General features: G+C 51.2%; 2 protein-coding genes across 2 annotated transcripts; one reads left to right on the top strand and one right to left on the bottom strand.

The window, feature by feature from the left end:
* Window positions 1-1713: 1713 nt before the first annotated feature.
* ATP5MC1 (ATP synthase membrane subunit c locus 1) lies at window positions 1714-5632 on the bottom strand. The gene is made up of 5 exons (XM_071577153.1): window positions 5524-5632; window positions 4357-4405; window positions 3456-3533; window positions 3086-3261; window positions 1714-1949 (listed from the first exon to the last, which is right to left on the bottom strand). Exons 2-5 carry the CDS (start codon window positions 4393-4395, stop codon window positions 1835-1837), a joined length of 408 nt encoding a protein of 135 aa, XP_071433254.1. The 5' UTR covers window positions 4396-4405; window positions 5524-5632; the 3' UTR covers window positions 1714-1834.
* A 2952-nt stretch (window positions 5633-8584) lies between these two features.
* Window positions 8585-20924, top strand: CALCOCO2 (calcium binding and coiled-coil domain 2). The gene is made up of 12 exons (XM_071577129.1): window positions 8585-8656; window positions 12030-12218; window positions 12656-12758; window positions 13092-13225; window positions 14156-14281; window positions 14732-14859; window positions 14959-15049; window positions 15565-15687; window positions 17203-17298; window positions 18497-18632; window positions 19028-19059; window positions 19576-20924. The coding sequence occupies exons 2-12, from the start codon at window positions 12039-12041 to the stop codon at window positions 19753-19755; spliced, it is 1329 nt and encodes a 442-aa protein (XP_071433230.1). The 5' UTR covers window positions 8585-8656; window positions 12030-12038; the 3' UTR covers window positions 19756-20924.
* Window positions 20925-21903: the final 979 nt, after the last annotated feature.

Below are 21903 nucleotides of genomic sequence, written 5' to 3'. Positions count from 1 at the left end.
TTAGATCCCTCCAGGAATGGTGACTCCATCACTGCCCTGCACAGCTGTGTCAACACCAGAACACCCTTTTTCCCAATATCCCATCTAAACCTCCCCTGGCACAACTCAAGGCCACTTCCTCTCATTCTGTTCCTCGGGAGAAGAGACTGAGACCCTTCTGGGAGTGGCTGCTGGGACAGACAAGCTGGGAGAACAAACAGGGAAAAGTTTGAGCTCGGAGCAAGGAGCAGCTTTCAGGAATTCCCATTCCCAGCCCAGCAGCCTCAGGGGGTGGAAAACAGCTGGATCAGAGAGGGGTGAGAGGGAAAAGGCTGTGGCAGGACCATCTCCTGCTCCAACACCCCCAGAGCTGCCCAGAACCACCGGGGTGTGAACAGCAGGGATGTGCCCAGGGAGCAATTCCAGTCCCAAGGTCACTTCTTGCACTGGGATATGGGGAGTTGTTTGTCCACTTTCACAGCGTAAGGGAGTTTAAATGTAACTAAGTCGGTCCCAGTAACAGTGTTGTTTTCCCAGGACAGGAAGTTTTGGGTGCCTGACACACCAAGAGCTACAACCTATCCACACCCTGGGAAGATTCCCAAAGCACAGGATCCCTGTTACAAGATTACACATTCAGTCCCAGGATCCAGGAGTCTCCCTCGAGTCCTTTCTGGTTTCAGAGTCACATTTCTCCAAGTTTTGGAGTTTTTTGAGTCAAATTCTCCTCACCCCTTTCCCCTGACAGGGAGTGAGCAGCAATTCCAACCAGAGGCATCCCTGTACCCCATTCCCACCCCCTGGAAGGTGTTCCCATCCCCAGGGAGGTCACAACCACTCTGCAGAGGCTTTAAGGACAAGGAGTAGGTGCATTAATGCAATTACTGAAAGCAGATAACGAGACAAGCTCCCTCTATGCTTCTCTTCCTTAAAGGCACAGCTGCCTCACCCCCAGGGCCAGGATTTGGGGTGGATTTTGGCATTTCTCCTCCCTGATATATCCCAGACTAAAAGAAATGAAGTGTGGAGCTGTTGGGGGAGCAAAAAAAAAAACCCTGCAGCTTTTTATTATTTATTTCTTTTTAATACAATAATTCATTATTCTAATAGTTTAGTGGATTGTTTCAATAGTCATGGATTTTTTTTAAATAGATGGATAAGAATCAGCTCTGATTCTTTGTGTAAACTTTGCTTTGAGGTGGCACATGAACAATGTGACCTTGAAACCAGCTCTTCCTGGAGAAGGAAGGAAATTCCCAGGATATGGGCACTTACTGGGAATTCAGTTCTTCAAACACATTAACACACCTGTGAGAGCCCTCACCTTGTATCCAGCACCTTTTCCTGGTGCTTTCAGCTGAAGGAAAGGGAGCATTTCCTGCAGTTTGTGGGGGAAAAAATGGAGTCATGGAATGGTTTGGGTTGAAAGGATCTTAAAGATCATCCAGTGCCACCCCCTGCCATGGGCAGAGACACCTCCCACTATCCCAGGGTGCTCCAAGCCCTGTCCAACCTGGCCTGGGACACTCCCAGGGCTGGGGCAGCTTCTCTGGGCACCTGTGCCAGGGCCTGCCCACCCTCCCAGGGAGGAACTTCTCCCTAATATCCAATCCCAACATTCCATACTCCCCTTCTGCCTCCCCCTCCACCCGGGATATGAAACCCTTCAACCAAAACATCAACTCACCCCCCAAGAACTCCCCCACCACTGGAGCAGAACACACAAAAAAAAAATCCAGCCCCCAGTTTATTTAGAGAAATCTTTTCTTTAATGGTCAGTCTGGAACGCTGTGATGGAATCCCACTCCAGTGGCAGAGGACGGAGCAACGGGAGCCGCAGCCGGCCCGGGAGCTGTCACATGGCAAACAGGATCAGGAATGCCACCATCAAACAGAAGAGCCCCATGGCCTCGGACAGGGCAAAGCCCAGGATGGCATAGGAGAAGAGCTGCTGCTTGAGGGATGGATTCCTGCAGGTTGGAGAAAGGAGGGAACAAACCACAGTGAGGGAAAATCCGCAGTGAGAAGAAAACCCGCCAAGCAGAGCCTGTTCCCAGGATTGTGTTCCCAGGATTGTGTTCCCAGGATTGTGTCACACAGGCAATGGATTTTGGAGCACAAAGCAGTGCTATGGCAGGGAGCCACCAGCTGGAATGATATCCAGGATTTTTCCCTGGTTTTGGTGATGCTGAACCCTGAAGGTGAGTTTCTGGTGGCACCAAGCTACAATCCCTGCTCACAAAGTGCTCCATTTCTTCCAGAGGCTCCACAGGGCAGCTGCAGGGTTTGGAATTAATTACAGGGTGGGTTCAAACGAATCAGGCACTTCATTTCAACAGAATCACGGGGTTTTTAAAGAGAATAATTGATTATTATTTTAATAAAAAATGGATTATCTGAATAGAATCATGGACTTGTAACAGAACCATGGACTTTCTAATGGAATCATGGACTTACTAATAGAGCCATGGACTTTCTAATGGAACCATGGACTTTCTAATGGCGCCATGGACTTTCTGATGGAATCATGGACTTACTAATAGAGCCATGGACTTTCTGATTGAACCATGGACTTTCTGATGGAACCATGGACTTTCTGATGGAGCCATGGACTTTCTAATGGAGCCATGGACTTTCTAAGAGAATCATGGACTTTCTAATAGAACCAAGGACTTTCTGATGGAACCATGGACTTTCTAAGAGAATCATGGACTTTCTGATGGAACCATGGACTTTCTAATAGAGCCAAGGACTTTCCAATAGAACCAAGGACTTTCTAATAGAATCATGGACTTTCTAATAGAGCCAAGGACTTTCTAATAGAATCATGGACTTTCTAATAGAGCCAAGGACTTTATAATAGAGCCAAGGACTTTCTAATATAACCATGGACTTACTAATAGAGCCAAGGACTTTTTTGATAGAACCACGGACTTTTTTTTTGATAGAATCACAGATTACAACAACCACCTTACATTCCAAGGGGTGCTACAGTTAAACACAACTTATACACGTGCAGAGCAGGATGAATTCCAGAGAAAACTTCATGAATGAGGAAAGTGAGTGCTGGCAGAAGGGGCCAGGCCCTGGCTGGGCTGCTCCTCACCTGGCATAGCCGATGATGAGGCTGCCAAAGACGGTGCCAATGCCCGCTCCGGACCCCGCCACCCCCACCGTGGCAGCCCCGGCCCCGATGAACTTGGCGGCCGTGTCGATGTCCCGGGACACGGCGCTGGTCTGGAACTCACGTCGGAGCAGCTGTGGGGAGGACACAGCAACTGCCTGTGGGGACAGGGCAAGGAACAGCCTGAGGGATGGGGCAGCACCAGCTCAGTGTTTAGCCCTGCTCGGCACAGGGGAGGGCTGGGAGAGAAGTCCCCACACGTGCCATGCTCGGGATAAACTTCATCAGGTGATGATATTATCAAGTGTCACAGGGAGAGAAGTCAAGACCCAGTTTCCCACTTCAGTCTCACCTGTGCAGTCTGAGCCTCAGGCCTGCTGAAAACAGACACTGAAACGGGCCTGGCCAGAGCCCTGGAGCAGCATCGGAACTGCAGGAAACACAGAGACAATCATGGAACATCCTGAGGTGGGAGGGACCCCCAAGGATCATCCAGTTCAACCCCTGGCCCTGCACAGACACCCCAACAATCCCACCCAACAATCAGAGCGTTGTTCAAACCCTCCTGGAGCTCTGACAGCCTTGGGGCTGTGCCCACTGCCCTGGGGAGCCTGGTCAGTGCCCAGCACCCTCTGAGAGAAGAACCTTTCCCTGAGATCCAACCTGACCCTGCCCTGGCACAGCTCCAGCCACTCCCTGGGTCCTGTCACTGCTCACAGACAGCAGAGATCAGTGCTCCTGTAATTGGATGTATCTGCACTAAGCCTCAGAAAAACTCTTTATGAAGAAAAGTATTAAAATTGTCTGAAAACATCTCAGCTGTGACACAAGACTAAAAAATAAAGACTTGTAAATGTTCAATGTTGCCATTTCAGCCAGCTGGATGAAGTCCATGAGGAATTCCACACCCCAGAGGCTGCTGTACAGTGTCAGGTCTGCCACAGCAATTTAATTATTACCACATTTCCATACATTTTCTTTCTAATCCTTGAAAGATTGGGGTGATTGAGTATCTCTGTGGAACTCAGTTTATTCTGGGAGAAGGCCTTGGGCCTGCAGCTCAGTCCCATCTATTTACACAGTGTCACCAGAGGTCACCTTGTTTCCCTTCCTCCTTAAATCCAGGGCAAAACAAACCCCCAAGATCCCACCTCAGCTGAGGGTGCCCAGGGCAGCGTTTTGAGCCACAAAACCCCTCCCCATCCTATATTCCCACAGAGAATTATCCCCCCACTCCAAGGAATGTGACTCACCAGTGCTGGGGAGCTGAGAAGTGCCACGGGAGCCTGCATTTTGCTTAATCTAAGACAAATAAAGAAAATAAACACAAGGAATTTGGACTCCTGGCGTTATTGCCACCAACCAACCCTCTCTGGGGTCAGACACGATCTGACCTCAGGTCCATCTGCTGCCCTGGCCCTGAGGCTCTGCCCCCACCCTGGTTCTGTGTCCCCACCACGGCTCCACGTCCTCCTGCTGTCACCAAGACTTTGTCCCCATGACCCCTGGCTGTACCAGAGGCTTTGTCCTCACTGACCCCACCGTGTCACCTGGGGCTGTCCCCACCCAGGCTTTGCTCCCACCACGGTGCCATGTCCCCAGGGCTGTGTCTTCCATGTCCCCAAGGTTCTGCCTTCCATGTCCCCAGGGCTGTGTCTTCCATGTCCCCAAGGCTGTGTCTTCCATGTCCCCAAGGCTGTGTCCCCACCATGGCTCTGTGTCCCCTCGCTGTCCCCCAGGCTCTGCCCCATCAACCCCTCTGTGTCCCCTGCCTGTCACCAAACCTTTGTCCCCACGAACCCCACCTTGTGCCCCTGCTTTGTCCCCACAAAGGCTCCATGTCCTTCAGGTTTTGTCCCCACCGACCTCTCCATGTTCCCTCGCTGTCCCCAAGACTTTGCCCCCACAGATCTCTCCGTGTCCCCTGGATGTCCCCGAGGTTTTGCCCCCACAGACCCCTCCGTGTCCCCTGGATGTCCCCGAGGTTTTGCCCCCACAGACCCCTCCGTGTCCCCTGGATGTCCCCGAGGTTTTGCCCCCACAGACCCCTCCGTGTCCCCTGGATGTCCCCCTGGTTTTGCCCCCACAGACCCCTCCGTGTCCCCTCGGCCCTGCCCCGCCTTCCCCCCTCCCCAGTTCCCCATCCCACCTCCCTCCCCGCTAATCCCTGCTCGTTGCCTCCCCGGGGCCGTCTCAGGCTGCTCCTTTCGGCCTCCCCGCCACACCCGAACCGCCCTCAGAGGAGCGATGGGTTGGGGTAGGGGGGGCCGCGCCGGCGCCATCGCGCCCTCCGCGCTGCGAAGGGCATCGCCCCCCGCCGTGGCCGCGGCTGCGCCGGGAGATCCGGAGGGTGCCCCGGGAGGCCCGGAGGGTACCCTGAGAGCGGCGGGGGCCGAGCTGGGCCCGGTTGCGGGTCCCACCTGCGCGGGGTCCGCTCGGGGCGGCGGCGGCTGCGGCTTCTGTGGGGAGCGTCACCTTGGCCGTGTCCCCCCCGCGTCCTCCGCTCCCATTGGCTGACGCCGCGCGCGCGCGCCCGCGCCCCGGCCCCTCATTGGCCGCCGCCGCGCGCGCGCGCCCGCGCCCCAGCCTCTCATTGGTCGAACCTTCCCTGGGTCCCCGCCCTCCCGCATCCGGGAACGGCGGGAAGCGCTTCGGGGAGGGCGGGGGTCTGTGCGCGGGCTGCTATTGGTTGGATGTTTCCGGCGGAGCGCTCGCTGATTGGGTGACGCAGCTGTCAATCAAGGTGCACACGTGGGGGTCCGCAGGGGATGGGAATGGGGAGCGGCCCCGGGAAAAGGGAATTCCAAATGGTGGGAATTTTCACCCCACCGCGAACATCTTTAAATTACAGAGCCCAAAGAAAGAGTCCCATTTTCAGGGAGTTACTCCCCGCGCGAGAGAAAATTTGTCCCCCCACCCCCCGACCTATTGATTATCAAGCTGCATTAAAGGAAAAAATAGAGGATTTTCCCTGTTTTTAAGTGTTTTATGTTACTCTTCACAGTGTAATTTCCTGTCCGATACATCCCTCCAGTCGCTGATACCAAAGTCATAGCGAGTCACTGTAACAAGTAACTGATCCCCTGCCACGAGGCGTCAAAAAATAATTAATCAGAATCATAAAATATTGGTTAGGAAATGATGAAATGGGTTTGGGATTGGCTTTGGGATCAGCCTCAAAGGCAGCTCTGCCACAGCCAGCACTGCCAGGTTTGGCCAAGTGAGGCCAAGGGCGTGATCCCAAAAATGGGCTGGCAGTGCCCAGGTGGGGAGGGGTGAAGGAATTGGGAGAGTTTGGGGAGCAACAGGAGCCTTCACGTGATGAAGGGTTTGGAGCACAAATCCTGTGAGGAGCAGCTGAGGGAGCTGGGGGGGATCAGCCTGGAGAAAAGGAGGCTCAGGAGGGACCTTCTGGCTCTCTGCAACTCCCTGATGGGTCCAAGGAGGAGATTTGGGCTCTGCTTCAGGGAACAGGGACAGGAGGAGAGGGAATGGCCTCAAGTTGTGCCAGAGAAGGGGCAGGTTGGACATCAGGAGGAATTTCTCTATGGTAAGGGTGGTCAGGCATTGGAAGGGGGTGCCCAGGGAGGTTTGGAGTCCCCACCCCTGGAGGTGTCCAAGGAAGGACTGGATGTGGCACTGAGTGCCCTGGGCTGGGGGACAGGGTGGGGATGGGTCACAGCTTGGACTCGATGATCTCAGAGGTCTTTTCCAGCCCCAAAGATTCCATGATTCCGTGATTCCATGAGCTGGCAGTGTGTGCTCACAGCCCAGAGACCAATCAAATCCTGGGCTGCACCCAAGGCAGCGTGGCCAGCAGGTCCACGGAGGGGATTCTCCTCCTCTGGTCTCCTCTGGTGGGATGAGATGATCCTTAAGGTCCCTTCCAATGCCTTGGCATTCCATGATTCTGCCCGTGGGGTGTCCTGGACACCAGAGTGCTCGAACCCCAGGGGTGTCCCATTCCAGGAATGTCCCGATCCCAGGGATGTCCTGGTTATTGGAGTATCCCAGTGCCTGGAATGTCCTGATCCCAGGGATGTCCTGGTCACCAGAGTATCCCAGTCCCTGGGATGTCCTGATCCCAGGGATGTCCTGGTCACCAGAGTATCCCAGTGCCTGGAATGTTCTGATCCCAGGGATGTCCTGGTTATTGGAGTATCCCAGTTCCTGGGATGTCCTGATCCCAGGGATGTCCTGGTTACTGGAGTATCCCAGTGCCTGGAATGTCCTGATCCCAGGGATGTCCTGGTTATTGGAGTATCCCAGTGCCTGGAATGTCCTGATCCCAGGGATGTCCTGGTCACCAGAGTATCTCAGTGCCTGGGATGTTCTGATCCCAGGGATGTCCTGGTTACTGGAGTATCCCAGTGCCTGGAATGTTCTGATCCCAGGGATGTCCTGGTTACTGGAGTATCCCAGTGCCTGGAATGTCCTGATCCCAGGGATGTCCTGGTTATTGGAGTATCCCAGTGCCTGGAATGTCCTGATCCCAGGGATGTCCTGGTTATTGGAGTATCCCAGTGCCTGGAATGTCCTGATCCCAGGGATGTCCTGGTCACTAGAGTATCCCAGTCCCTGGGATGTCCTGATCCCAGGGATGTCCTGGTTATTGGAGTATCCCAGTGCCTGGAATGTCCTGATCCCAGGGATGTCCTGGTCACCAGAGTATCTCAGTGCCTGGGATGTTCTGATCCCAGGGATGTCCTGGTTACTGGAGTATCCCAGTGCCTGGAATGTTCTGATCCCAGGGATGTCCTGGTTACTGGAGTATCCCAGTGCCTGGAATGTCCTGATCCCAGGGATGTCCTGGTTATTGGAGTATCCCAGTGCCTGGAATGTCCTGATCCCAGGGATGTCCTGGTTATTGGAGTATCCCAGTGCCTGGAATGTCCTGATCCCAGGGATGTCCTGGTCACTAGAGTATCCCAGTCCCTGGGATGTCCTGATCCCAGGGATGTCCTGGTTACTGGAGTATCCCAGTGCCTGGAATGTCCTGATCCCAGGGATGTCCTGGTTATTGGAGTATCCCAGTGCCTGGAATGTCCTGATCCCAGGGATGTCCTGGTTATTGGAGTATCCCAGTGCCTGGAATGTCCTGATCCCAGGGATGTCCTGGTTATTGGAGTATCCCAGTGCCTGGAATGTTCTGATCCCAGGGATGTCCCGGTCACCAGAGTATCCCAATGCCTGGGACGTCCAGATCCCAGGGATGTCCCGGTCACCTGAGTATCCCAGTGCCTGGGATGACCCGACCCCAGGGATGTCCAGGTCACCGGAGTATCCCGGCCCCCTGGTTGTCCCGGTCCCACGGATGTCCCGCTCCCAGGGGTGCCCCGGTCACCAGGATGTGCCTGTCCCGGGTATGTCCCGCTCCCGGGGATGTCCCGGTCCCTCTCACCGAACTACGAGTCCCAGCAGCGCGGCGGGACCGCCCAGGGGTGGCACCGGGCGGGGTATCCCGGGCGGGGCATCCCGGGGGCTCCTCCTATTCCCGACCTTCCACCTCCTCCCGCAGTGCCGGAGCTCTCCGCTCTTCCAGCCGCCCTGCCGGTGAGTGCTGCGGGGGGCGGAGGGGTCGGGATCCCGTATCTGCATCCCGGGATGTCCCTCGGGGTGCCGGCGGTGGCCGGGGCTGTCCCCGCGCCAGGTGACAGCGACACTTTCGCTTTCGTTGCCCGGGGGCCCCGGGGGCAGGGGGAGCATCCCCGGTTCGCTCCGCACCATCCTCCGGGACCCTCCCCGGGGATGTCACCGGGGACCGGAGCCGGGGCTGCCGCTGTCCTGGAGCTCCAGGTTAGTCCCGCTGCTTTTCCACACCGTGGGGACGCTGCAGGATCACGGAAAATAACTGCGAAAGAGAAGGAAAAAGCTCAGGGAGACCCCGGGGAGAGGCTGGACCGTGAGCACCGGGGGGACACGGGGGTGACTCCACTCCGGGGGGGATGTCCCGGTGCTGGGACACCCCTTGGCGTGTCCCCCCCACCTCGGGGCCGCTCCCTCGCGAGCTGTCGTGACTATCGCAGCGCTGATTAAACGCCCTCCCTGCTCTGTTTCCTGCCGGCGTTTCCTGGAAGGGAACCGCGCTCTGCCAGCAGCTCTGCGGGACCTCCGCCTTTGTTTCCTTTACATCACAAGTATTTGTACCAAAACCAAATTTATTTTTTTTGGCATTAGAATAGTTTTGGTGCATCCAAACAACCACTCTTGGTTTTCTTTGCCAGTTACTTCTGGCAGCAAAGGCTCATGTGCTGTCCCAAAGTGATGCAATGACATGATTAAGGTGCTGTCCTTACTTTTATTTTCTGGTTTATTTTTATTTTTCCTCCCTGGAGGCTCTCAGGAAGTTCCAGGTGTTTGGGAACTGCAAATCACAAGACCCAGCAGGGCAGGGAAGGTTGACATCAGCCAGATAAAGCTGAGGCTTGCATGAGTCACAAGCTTACACTTGACTGAAGTGACCCAAAGTGAAACAGCAGCTCTGGATGTCCCAGAGGATCATTCCACATCCATTTCCAGGATCTGTCCTGCCTTCTGCTCCCAGCTGGAGGAATTCTGCACCCTCCAAGGCAGGCTGTGTCAGTGCAGTGGTCGCTGCTCGTTCCAGCTGTGGGTACATTTTCTTTCCCGAGCATGTCCCTGCAATCCCAGTCTAAACTTCTGCCTGGTTTTGGGGCTGTTTGACACAGAATGATGACAATCTCCTGGGTGATGCCAAAAAAAAAACCCCAGCAGTGTTCCAGGGAGTTCATTTCCATGGATTGGAGGTGACCTGAAACCCAGCTGGAGCTGTGTCAGGAAGGCTTAGATGGGATTTAGGGAACAGGTTCTTCCTCCAGTGGGTGGTGGGCACTGCCCAGGCTCCCCAGGGCAGTGGGCACAGCCCCGAGGCTGCCAGAGCTCCAGGAGGGTTTGGACAACACTGAGGGACAGGGTGGGGTTGTTGGGGTGTCTGTGCAGGGCCTGGGGTGGGACTGGATGACCTTTCTGGGTTCCTCCCAGCTCAGCATGTTCTGGGATCTCAAGCTGTGTCAGGGAAGGTCAGGTGGGATCTCAGGGTAAGGCTCTGCCCCCAGAGGGTGGTGGGCACTGCCCAGGCTCCCCAGGGCAGTGGGCACAGCCCCAAGGCTGCCAGAGCTCCAGGAGGGTTTGGATGACCCTCTGGGGCACAGGGTGTGACTCTTGGGGAGCTTTCTCCTCCCATCTTTCCTGCCCAAGGGAGCCCAAATCCAGCTGGACTGGCAGGATGGGGAAGGGATTTCACCCTCCACAGGGTTTGTTCAGCTGGAGAAGAGGAGACTGAGGGGAGACCTTTTGGGGTCTACAGCTCCTCCTGAAGGGGCAGCTCCATCTCTGCTCTGTGTGAGCAGGGACAGCACCCAGGGAAGGGCTGGAGCTGTGCCAGGGAGGGTCAGGTGGGATCTCAGGGAAAGGCTCTGCCCCCAGAGGGTGGTGGGCACTGACCAGGCTCCCCAGGGCAGTGGGCACAGCCCCGAGGCTGCCAGAGCTCCAGGACAACACTCTCAGGGACAGGTTGGGATTGCTGGAGTGTCTGTGCAGGGCCAGGGGTTGGACTGGATGGTCCTTGTGGGTCCCTCCCATCCCAGGATGTTCTGTGTTCCTGTGGAATGCTGCAGTGGGATGACTGTCCCTGCTCCGTGGGGTGCTTGTTCACAATGAACTTTCCCTCTGCTCTGAGGTCATTCCTTATCACTGAGATCAGCTGAGAAGGTCTTGCTTTGGATTCCTGGGATGCCATTTTCCGGGATTGGTGGCAGGGTTTTCTCAGCCCCCTGACAGGCTGCCAGGGCTGCTCCTGCTGCCTGCAGGACACAGCACCAAGGAGGGTGATTTAGTGTCTGTTCCCAGCCCTGCCCAGGCTCCTGGGGCTTTGGATACCCCTTGGATCGATGCCCCAACTTCAGATTTACGTTGTGTGGTTTGTAGTGTCATCAGAGGCCATGAAGTTTTCCATGTGGAGAACTCCAGAAGCTTTCATGCTATTTGTTGACCCTCCTGTCATGCAAGGGGTTCATTTGGGTGCTGGGAGTCATCTTGCAGTCCCAGCTCAGCTGTCACGTGGAGTGAGGCTATAACAGCCCTGGGGACAGGCTGGGGACACACAGCTCCCAGGGTCTGCCCAGCCAGGGTCTCCTGTGGGTGCTCTTCCATGGGAGCAGAACTCAGCCAGGTACCTCCTCTCCCTTGGAGCCAGGGCGCTGAAGATGGAAGGTGCTGTGTTTGGAGGTCAAGTCTGTAGGACGTTTGTTGGGATTGCAGGACAGTCAGGGGGTCTGTAGGATGGTCAGAAGTCTGAAGGACAGTCAGGGGTTCTGTGGGACAGTCCGTGGGTCTGTAGAATGGTCAGTGGGTCTGTAGGACACTCAGGGGTTTTGCAGGACAGTCCCTGGGTCTGTAGGTCAGTCTGTGGGTCTGTAAGATGGTCAGAGGTCTGTAGGACAGTCAGGGGGTTTGTGGGACAGTCTGTCAGTCTGTAGGATTGTCGGTGGGTCTGTAGGACACTCAGGGGTTCTGCAGGACAGTCTTTGGGTCTGTAGGATGGTCAGTGGGTCTGTAGGACACTCTGTGGGTCTGTAGGACATTCCTTGGGTCCCATCCATGAGCTCCCAAGCAGGGGAGAGGCTGCTGTGCCACTCTGGCAGTCTGGGAGCAGCAGGCACCGTGCTGGGAGGTGGTGACCAGGTGGAAGAGCCCTCCACATGTCTGCTGAAGGATCTACAAGCTGCCATGGATGTCCTCAGGGTGACAGGGACACCAGGGAGCTCACGTGCCTCACTGAGGAACCCCTGTGTGTTCTGAGGGGGGTTTGGACCTCAGCTGGGTCATTCCCATTCCATATCTCTTCATACTCTTCATGGGCACAGCTACAGTGGTGAAACAATCCCGTTGTCCTTCCCTCTCACAGACTTCCACGATGGAAGACTCCTCAGATGAGCCTCCAACCTCTGCTGTCCTCCTGGACAGCTGCCTCTTCTCCCAGGTCATCTTCAACAACGTGGAGAAGTTTTATATCCCTGGAGGAGACGTCACCTGCCATTACACCCTGACCCAGAACATCACTCCTCGTGGGAAGGACTGGGTGGGCATCTTCAGGGTGAGTGAAACCAGCTGTGCTGGGCATGAGGGAGGAGTGAGAGGCACAAACAAAGAGCTTGGACTTTGTTACAAGGATGGGGAGGGTTTTTTTCAGTATTAACATCATGTAATGGAACCTCTTTGTTGTGCTGAGGGGCAAAGTGTGACCTGAACAGCTTCAGGGCTAATCAGACCCTCTGGTTAAGTGTCCAAGGTCAGCTTGAACTGGGTTTGGAGCAACCTGGTGTGGTGGAAGGTGGGTTTGGAATGAGATGATGTTTAAGGTCCTTCCAGACCATTCTGTGATTCCATGTTACCCTTTCATGCACAGACCACAACCCTTAGAAATCAGATCAGTGCAAAACCCCCTCCCAGCAACTGATCTGTGTGGAAATCAAGCCCCATTTCCAGAGGATAAACCCGAGTCTATACCATGGACCATCTTTGCTGTTGCAGGTGGGATGGAAAACCATCCGGGAATATTACACCTTCCTGTGGGCTCCCCTGCCTGCTGCTGCCCCCAGTGACTCTGTTGTGCAGCAGCAGATCCAGTTCAAAGGTGAGTTGGGAGCTTGAATCCCACAGGGAATTCTGTGCACTTTGCTGCCACCAATAAACACAACATTTGAAATTCCAGGAGAGCTGTAGGGCCCTGCTTTGGGAGGCTTCTTTCCAATCCCACCATAAACCATAAACCCTGGAATCTGCTGAATCCTGCCATCCTCATGGGTGGCATTCCTGTCGTTGCCACTGGCACAAGGAATTCCTGACAGTGCAGGAAGGACCGAACTGGGATGTGGCACTTCCCTGAGCTGCTCATTCTCTGTGCTGCAATTAAGAGGCTTGAACCATTCCAAGCTGTGCCTGATGAGGTTGTTGTGTTTGTCTGAAGCTTATTACCTGCCCAAAGATGACGAGTACTACCAGTTCTGCTACGTGGACCAGGACGGGGTGGTGCGGGGGGCCAGTGTCCCCTTCCAGTTCCGAGCAGAGACCGAGGATGACATCCTGGTGGTTACCACCCAGGTATGTGCCCTCCTCTCCTGCCCTGCTTTCCACTGCCTCAGCTTTTATTGGCATGCACTGAGTGATCTGGTAACCCCCATGCCAAGCTGGAGCTCAACAGATTCTGTTGGATTCTATTCTTGGCTTTGCTACTCATCTGTCACACAAACTTGAGCCTTTGTTTCTCTTCCTGCCATTTAGCACTTAAATTGTGAGCTCCTTGTAACAAGGAGTGACTTAATACTTAGTGTTTCAAGGAATTTTTTGTGGTTTTTAGATGAAAATACCATTTTGATTTAAGCAGCCTGCCATTAGGTGGGAGTAAGGGCAAGCACATGGGCAATAATTGGACATGGATAAGCAGGAATGGCTTCAAACTGGCAGAGAGTAGGTTTAGATTGGAAATTTGGAAGAAATTGTTCCCTGTGAGGGTGGGCAGGACCTGGCACAGGTTTCTCAGAGAAGCTGTGGCTGCCCCAGCCCTGGAAGTGTCCAAGGCCAGGTTGGACAGGGCTTGGAGCACCCTGGGCTGGTGGAAGGTGTCCCTGCCCATGGCAAGGGTGGAACTGGATGACTTTAAGGTCCCTTCCAACCCAAACTATTCCCTGGTTGTAATAACTGAGGTGCTGTAAAGCCAATTACTCTTATTTTTTAGTGTCTTGTGTGCAGCCCTTTTGGTTCATGACTCCACACCACACATGATCCTAATCCAGCCCAAACTCCCCAAATCTCTTCCTTCTGCACACAGAAGGCTTTGAGCATCTCCAGGGATCAGGAATTGTGTTGATGGTCAGCTTTGGACACACTGTGGGGAGTGAGGAACAGTCTGGTCACGACAGGACACAACATTCCCTTTGCCCAGCTCATCTTTCCCTGCTCTCCACGCTGTGATTTTTGGAATGTGGCTTTTTGGTGCTTCTGTTGTGGCCAAACAACTTTCCCTCCTGCCAGGGAGAAGTGGAAGAGATTGAACTACAAAACAAAAATCTGCATAAAGAAAACGAGGAGCTGAAAGCAAGTTGTGCAAATCTCCAGAAGCAAAACATGGAACTGCAGGAAGAGCTCAAGAAGACACAGGTAAACAAAAAAAAAATTAATATATTAAGGCAGGAGCTTTAAGTCTGAAAGATGAAGAGGAACTGAGTCAAATCTTGTGTCACTGAAAACTTCCAGGAGAAAATTAAAGAGTTTTCTCCCCATATTATCTCTTTAACCCTTTACCAAAAAAACCCAATAATGATGAAAAGAGGCATCTGCAGGCACAGGAGTTGGGAACAAATGGGGAAGGGAGTGTTCAAAAGTGTTTTGTAGGTTAAAAGTCACATTGTGATTATCTTTTCCTCCTTCAGTTTTGCTCAGGGTTTGTTCTGAATGAAACAGAGTATGAAAGAAATACAAAGGAGAGATTTTCCCCCTTACTTGGGCTGCCTGGCACTGTTGCCTTTGAGGGGCTTTGCAGGTCCAGTGCAGAGCAGGGTTATCCCTTGGGTCCCTTTTACCTCCTGTCAACATCCCTGTGATTTCCAGGAGCTGCAGAAAAGTTTGGAGTCTTTAAGGAGCAACATGGAGAACCTGGAGCAGGAGCTGAATTCCCTGAAAATGGAAAACAAACACCTGAAGGAGCAGGGGGACTGCAGAGAGGCAGAACTGCACCAGTGAGTGCATTTAGAGTGTTTTTCCAAGCAGGATTTCCTGTGGATTGAATTCCCCCCCCCTCCATGAAAGGTTGGTGTGTTTTGGTTTGTTCTGGGCAGGCTCCAGGAGCAAATGCAGAGTGTGACCTCTGAGAAGGAGCGTCTGGAGAACAGGCTGAAAACAGCCCTGGATCACATGGACCAGCTGCAGGTACCAAACTCCTCCCTTGCCTTTCTCTGCTGGAATCGTTTCCTTCTCACACAACTGAGGAGTCTTGAGTTTCATTTTTGTTTCTTTACTACATGAGTTCTTCAACCTTTGACATGCTTTAACCTCCAGAAATCTGTACCCTGAAGGGAAGAATAGAGAGGGATGTACTAAGAGGAATTGTAAGGATTTTATTCCCCTTTCCATGTTCATTAAGGGAACAAGCCCAGACTGTTGTTTCCCTCTTGCCTGCCAAGAATCCAGGCAGAAAACTTTTCTGTTTGGGGAAACATTCTGAAATTATGTTCAGTTTTGGGGTGAAAACAAGACTGGGAGCTGGGAGAGAGTATTCTAAAAATGGTTTGCTTTGGGATATGGGAGACCCAGAAGGATGGAACAAACCACCTGGCTGTAGAGTGTCTGTTTTCCTTCTGCTCTCTGACTTCCCAAACTAAAAATGTTAAAACTTAGAAAGCTCCTCAGAGAACAGATGAATAAATAATCTTCTTTTTCCCTAGTCCCAGGTGTTGAATTATGAGAAAGAAGTGGAGAACTTGTCTCACATGGACCATGACAAGACAGAGCAGCTGGAAACTTTAAAGGAGGAGAATCACCAGTTACGCTTGAGCACAGCCCAGCAGGTAAAGCCCAGTCCAGCAGGTAAAACCCGGCCCAGCAGGTAAAGCCCAGCCCAGCAGGTAAAGCCCAACCTAACAGGTAAAGCCCAGCCCAGCAGGTAAAGCCCAGCCCAGCAGGTAAAGCCCAACCTAACAGGTAAAGCCCAGCCCAGCAGGTAAACCCCAGCCCAGCAGCCTTTTCCCTTTTTCCCTTTTCCCTTTTTCCCTTTTCCCTTTTTCCCTTTTTCCCTTTTCCCATTTTCCCATTTTCCCTTTTTCCCTTTTTCCCTTTTTCCCTTTTTCCCTTTTCCCTTTTCCCATTTTCCCTTTTCCCCTTTTCCCCTTTTTCCCTTTTTCCCTTTTTCCCTTTTCCCTTTTCCCTTTTCCCTTTCCCTTTTCCCCTTTCCCCTTTCCCCTTTCCCCTTTCCCCTTTCCCCTTTCCCCTTTCCCCTTTCCCCTTTCCCCTTTCCCCTTTTCCCTTTCCCCTTTTCCCTTTCCCCTTTCCCCTTTCCCCTTTCCCCTTTCCCCTTTTCCCTTTCCCCTTTCCCCTTTCCCCTTTCCCCTTTCCCCTTTCCCCTTTCCCCTTTCCCCTTTCCCCTTTCCCCTTTCCCCTTTCCCCTTTCCCCTTTCCCCTTTTCCCTTTTCCCTTCTCCCTTCTCCCTTCTCCCTTCTCCCTTCTCCCTTTCCCCCTTTCCCCTCCCCAAATCTTCCCTTCCCTTTCTCACCTTTAATATCCCACAATCACCATTTAAGAATCCAAGAAACATGCTCAGGATGCACCAGAACAAGCTGTATAACCAACACCAAGTTCCTGTTCTGCACTTTGAGGCTGCCCCACATCCTCCCCTGGCACTCCTGGCAGGAATGTGAAGGATCTAAAGGCAAAGGGCAGCATGTGTGGCATTTCTTTCTCCCCAAAACCCCCATTTTTGCACTGCCTGAGGCCATCACATCCCCTTTAGCCTGATGTCCTGAGTGACCTTCTCAAGGTGCTCCTCAGGAAGTTTTGGAGGCTCCCCTCTATTTTTGGCATTGCAAATCAGGCCCTAAAATAGATGGGGTGGTTACCTCTGCTGTGATGCCAAATGCTTGGGATTCTCAGAGGGACACTTTGGGAATGGCTGCAGAACCCCTGAGTGCTCAGCTCATTTAATGCTTTAATTCAAGAGTCAGCTGGGAGATAATTCCCAGGGATGTCCTGGATGTCTCACAGCACCAGGAAAGCTGCAAGCTGGGGTGGCTTTCACCTGCCAGGGGGGGTTTCTGAGCTCTTGGAGTTCCTTCCCTTCATCCTCCCCCTCTGTCTGACCTGTCCTGTCCCCCTTTGGGCTCGTGTGTCACCTCCCATGTTGTAATGAGAATAAGTGAGTGGTGACACCAAGAAATCATGAATGTCACACTCTGAAATGGGAACCCCTCGAGAAAGGGAAAGGTAATTAGTGGGTAATAAATGCAGCATGAAGCAGCACCTCCAGCTTGGAGCTGCCATCCTTTGACTTGCCCATTTTCCCTGATTTTCCAACCCCTTTTCTTTCCCAGCAACAAACCCACGACTTACTGAAAGAACTGGAGGAGCAGAAGAATTTGTTTCACATCCTGCAGGCAGAAAAGAATGAGGCTGAGGAGGAAAATCGGGTGAGAACTTGGCCCAGCTCCCTCACCTCTGTCCTGAGGGGAATTTGACCCTGATCTCCCACTCTGGTGTTCAGTTCCACTAATCCTTCCTCCCAAGGGGCCACTGACTGATGCCCTCAGGCAGTGCCAGGCTCCCTGCAGGCACCTCCACATGGCACCTCTTCCCCCCACCACATAAACTGGTTTAGCCTTAATAATGTGGGATTTTTAGACTCTCCTGATGTTTGTTCCGTTCTGGCACCTCTGGAATGGACAGACCTGCTCCTTTAAATGGCCTGTCTGAGCAAGGACTGCCCAGTTTTGTTCCTCACTCTGCATGACTTCAGGGCAGTCTTCTGTTTTTTAAAGTGTGTTGCTCTGTTGGGATTGTCTCATCTGCCTTTCTGAGCAGCTGCAGAGTTGACAGTCATGGAATGGTTTGGGTTGGAAGGACCTCAAACCCACCCAGTGCCAGCCCTGCCTTGGGCAGGGACACCTCCCACCAGCCCAGGGTGCTCCAAGCCCTGTCCAACCTGGCCTGGGACACTCCCAGGGATGGGGCAGCCACAGCTTCTCTGGGCACCTGTGCCAGGGCCTGCCCACCCTCCCAGACAGGAATTCCTTCCCAATATCCCATCTGTCCCTGCCCTCTGGCAGTGGGAAGCCATTCCCTGTGTCCTGTTCCTCCATCCCTTGTCCCTCTCCAGCTCTCCTGGAGCCCCTTTGGGCACTGGAAGGGGCTCTGAGGTCTCTGGTTCTAAACCCAACCTAGAACATCCTCCAACTCCATGGAATCACAGGATTCCAGAATGGTTTGGGATGGAAGGAAACTTAAGGATCCCACCCCTGCCCTGGGCAGGGACACCTCCCACCAGCCCAGGGTGCTCCAAGCCCTGTCCATCCTGGCCTGGGACACTCCCAGGGATGGGGCAGCCACAGCTCCTCTGGGAAATCCATCCCAGCCCCTCCCCACTCTCACAGGGTGGAAATTATTCCCAATATCCCATCCAACCCTCCCCTCTGGCAGTGGCAAACCATTCCCCTTTTCCTGTCACTACAAATCCTTTTGACCCTTCCCTTTCCTCACTTTGCCATTTGCTCAGGCAGGACCAACACTGAACTACCTAAAAATTCAGAGCATTCAGATCCAGGGTCTGTTTTAGGGCAAACCCCAATTTTTTTCCCTGCACATTAACTCTGTCCTGCTGTTCCTCTGCAGAAGCTCCGAGGTGAGAACGACGCTCTGCTGAGACACCTCTCACAGCCCGGGGAGGTTCCTCCCTTCTCTGCTGCTTCCCAAGCTCCAATTCCACCTCCTGAAGCAGGAAGCCTTCTCTTTGGAAATCCATACTGTGGTGAGTTTCCTTGGCATTGGGGCTGAAACCACAAACTCATGGCAGTGGAAGGCTCAGCAGATTTTCCTCCCAGTCCAGCTCAAGGCTGCAGAAAATCCTTTACCAGCAGCACCTCTGTGTGTGTGCAGAGGACTTGGCAGCTGGGAAATGCTGCCAGGTGTTCAAAGTGGACTTGAAGTCATCAGGTTGTTCATTCTCTGCCAAGACAGACGATTATTGGCTGGTTTATTCAGCTGGGACACAGCTAAGTTGTGGCTTCTATCCAGATTCCAGTCCTAAATACACAGGTTTAGATCCAGAGCCACATCCTCATGCTCCAAAAATCATTGGTTAACCAGCACATTACATTGTTAATCATTTTGCTGTGGCTTTAATGGGTTTTTTTCTTCTTCCAGCTGCAGGAGGAAGCCTGGGGGCAGGAGTTGAGGTAAGTAAAGTGGACATGACTAGACATGAATTAGTGGTTTCTGGACAGGAATTAGTGGTTTGAAATAAAAAGCTCCAAATTCAGCTCTGTAGCAAGTTATCTACTTACTGGTTTGGTCCTGGGAAGAGAAGAGACAACAAAATTCTCATAATAATAAGAATAAATACAGGATTATATAAGAATAATGAGGGTTCTGTGTCTTGAGGAAGACAGAAGGAACTGTTGAGCTTAATCTTGGCAGCATCTCATGTCAGAGTGAGCTGCTGAATACTTTATTTCACACTGAGACATGGCCATGTGCCCTGTGGGGTGGAAACTCAGAGCACCTCTCAGGAGCTCTTGACTTTTAAGTGCTATTTAGAGAAGCCTGGAGACATTTGGAAGCTCCAGAGTGTTGCAAGTCAAACCCACTTTGTCCAAAAGTGATAAAACCTCCCTGCTAAACTCCCCTGATTCTTCCCTTTGAATATAATCTTTACCCTGACTTTATTTGCCTTTTTTTTTCCCCTACTTCAGGCCTCTCTAAGGAAGTGCCCCATGTGTGGGGATGTGTTTCCTGAAGATGTTGAAACCAGTGAATATGAGGCCCATGTGCAGAACCACCTGGTGGTGAAGTGTCCCATCTGCAGCGAGAGCTTCGAGGAGTCCAACAAGCAGGTGTTTGATGACCATCTGTTCTGCCATGGCCTGGAATAATCCGGAATTTCTGTGTCTCTGGAGAGTAGGTGGCAGTGCAGAACAGCCCAGAATCACTGTGTGGGCTCAGCTCATGCTGAGGTCACCCAGGCAAGGCTGGCAGTGCCACCAGAACTGGCATTCTGAGCTTTCTGGTCCATCCAGCACATAAATCAGGGCAAACATCCCCATCCTGAAGCTGAATCCCCCTCATCAAACTTAAATGCTGTCTTGGATGAAGTCCATCTGCCTGTTAAAGAATTTGCAACTCCTACAATTAGTAATTTAGTTGACTGAATAATGGGGGGCCAAGTGATGGGACATAATCCTGCAGTTTTCTGTGCTTGGCTGATGCATCTTTATTGCAATTATCCTTTAATTTAGCACCGTGATGGGTAACCAAAGACCAGGAGCATTTTATAGACCCTTTCAGGGTCACACTTTCAGCTTCTGGAATGCAGAATTAATTATTAATAAATAAAAAGCCTAAATAAAAATAAATCCTTTTTTTTTCCCCCACCATGTAAAGCAAGAGATTATTTTTATAAAGAGATGGAATTTCAGTTTGCAGCTCTCAGGGGCTGGGAATGTCCTTCCAGAAAGTGACTTGTTTTAGGGGGAGGATCCTGCCCTCATCACTTCAGGATGAGGAAAACTCATTTCTGAGCAGGTAAATGATCCCTCAAGCAGGACCTCCTTGAAAGGAAATCAGGAATTTGGATGGTTTTGATGTTTCTAAACCTTCTTGATTTACCAAGAAGAGCCTGTTCCTGAACCAAAACATTGTTTTTCACAACTAAGTGCCTTGGGACATTGCAATGCTTTGTGCACACGTTGTCCAGAGACTTCTTATTTCTACTTCAAGATTTTCAGTTGATGATTTACAGCCCTTTTTTGTCATGCAAACCCAGATGGGTAAAGGTTTGTTAAGCAGCTGTATCAGACTCTGTTTCCTGCTGAGTATCAGAAGCAATAAAAAAAAAACCAACCTAAGGAGTTTACAGAGAGATTTAAAACATTTAGAGTAGCAATAATGTTTTCCTGCTTTAATCCTGCACAACCTTTTTATCACTCTGTATTTAAGCAGATTATTTCTGTCCTGAGATGGGTTATATGGTAAGGATTATTTAACAACCTGTAACAAGAAAATAACCACAAACAGAAATAAAAACTGTATGAAAAATACCTTTGAAAAAGGTGTCGTTGTCTGTTCATCCTTAAGGGAATAAATTGGAGGAATTGCAGACCTTCAATTCTTTGCTGGATCTTCTGTGTGACAAATTATTTAAGCATCTCTGAACAACTTTAACATTCCATGTGGAGTCCCTGATGGTTGATCCTCAGTGGCTCCTCACAGTTTGGGAATACATCAGGAATTCCAGAGTGTGGGATAAGAGGAAAGTAAAATGAGCTGTTTGGCATCTCATTTTCATCCTTTCCTGTGGTGCTGATCTAAAAACTCAGAGCTGGTTGAAGTCCTTTGCCATGGAATCGTGGAATTGTTGAGGCTGGAAAAGACCTTTAAGACCATCAAGTCCAACCACCATGGGAATGTCCAGCATATCCACACCCCTTTCCCCAGACCAGGAGGAAAAGCTGAAAACCCCCTTGGGAGGATAAAATATTATTGAAAAAAATAGTTGGTATTGTACATGTTTTGCCACTATTATTATTATTGTTAGTAGTAGTAGTAATATTAATAATATTATTATTATTATAATCATTATAATTGTTATAATTATTATATTACTGTATTACTATTATTGCTATTATTATTACTATTATCACTATTATTATTACTATTATTGCTATTATTATCATTATCATTATTACTATACATGTTTTGCCATTATTATTATTATATTATAATAATTATTATTGTTATAATTATTATGTTACTGTTATTACTATTATTCCTATTATTGCTATTATTATTACTATTATCACTATTATTATTACTATTATTACTATTATTATCATTATCATTATTATTATACATGTTTTGCCATTATTATTATTATTATATTATAATAATTATAATTGTTATAATTATTATGTTACTATTATTACTATTATTGCTATTATTCCTATTATTATTATTACTATTATCACTATTATTGCTATTATTATTATTTTATTATTATAATAATTATAATTGTTATAGTTATT

Source organism: Pithys albifrons, chromosome 25 (assembly GCF_047495875.1).
Source record: "Pithys albifrons albifrons isolate INPA30051 chromosome 25, PitAlb_v1, whole genome shotgun sequence".
Taxonomy (NCBI): Eukaryota; Metazoa; Chordata; class Aves; order Passeriformes; family Thamnophilidae; genus Pithys; species Pithys albifrons.
Note: the sequence above shows the minus strand (reverse complement) of the source record. Positions and strands in the feature narration are given on the sequence as shown.

Coding starts and splice junctions, on each gene's coding strand:
- CALCOCO2 (XM_071577129.1), top strand. CDS start 12,039: ATGGAAGACTCCTCAGATGAGCCTCCAACCTCTGCTGTCCTCCTGGAC. Junction 15,050..15,564: donor ATCACATGGACCAGCTGCAG/GTACCAAACTCC, acceptor CTTTTTCCCTAG/TCCCAGGTGTTGAATTATGA. Junction 17,299..18,496: donor AGGCTGAGGAGGAAAATCGG/GTGAGAACTTGG, acceptor GTTCCTCTGCAG/AAGCTCCGAGGTGAGAACGA.
- ATP5MC1 (XM_071577153.1), bottom strand. CDS start 4,395: ATGCAGGCTCCCGTGGCACTTCTCAGCTCCCCAGCACTG. Junction 3,534..4,356: donor TTCTCAGCTCCCCAGCACTG/GTGAGTCACATT, acceptor TGTTTCCTGCAG/TTCCGATGCTGCTCCAGGGC. Junction 1,950..3,085: donor CTCATCATCGGCTATGCCAG/GTGAGGAGCAGC, acceptor TCCAACCTGCAG/GAATCCATCCCTCAAGCAGC.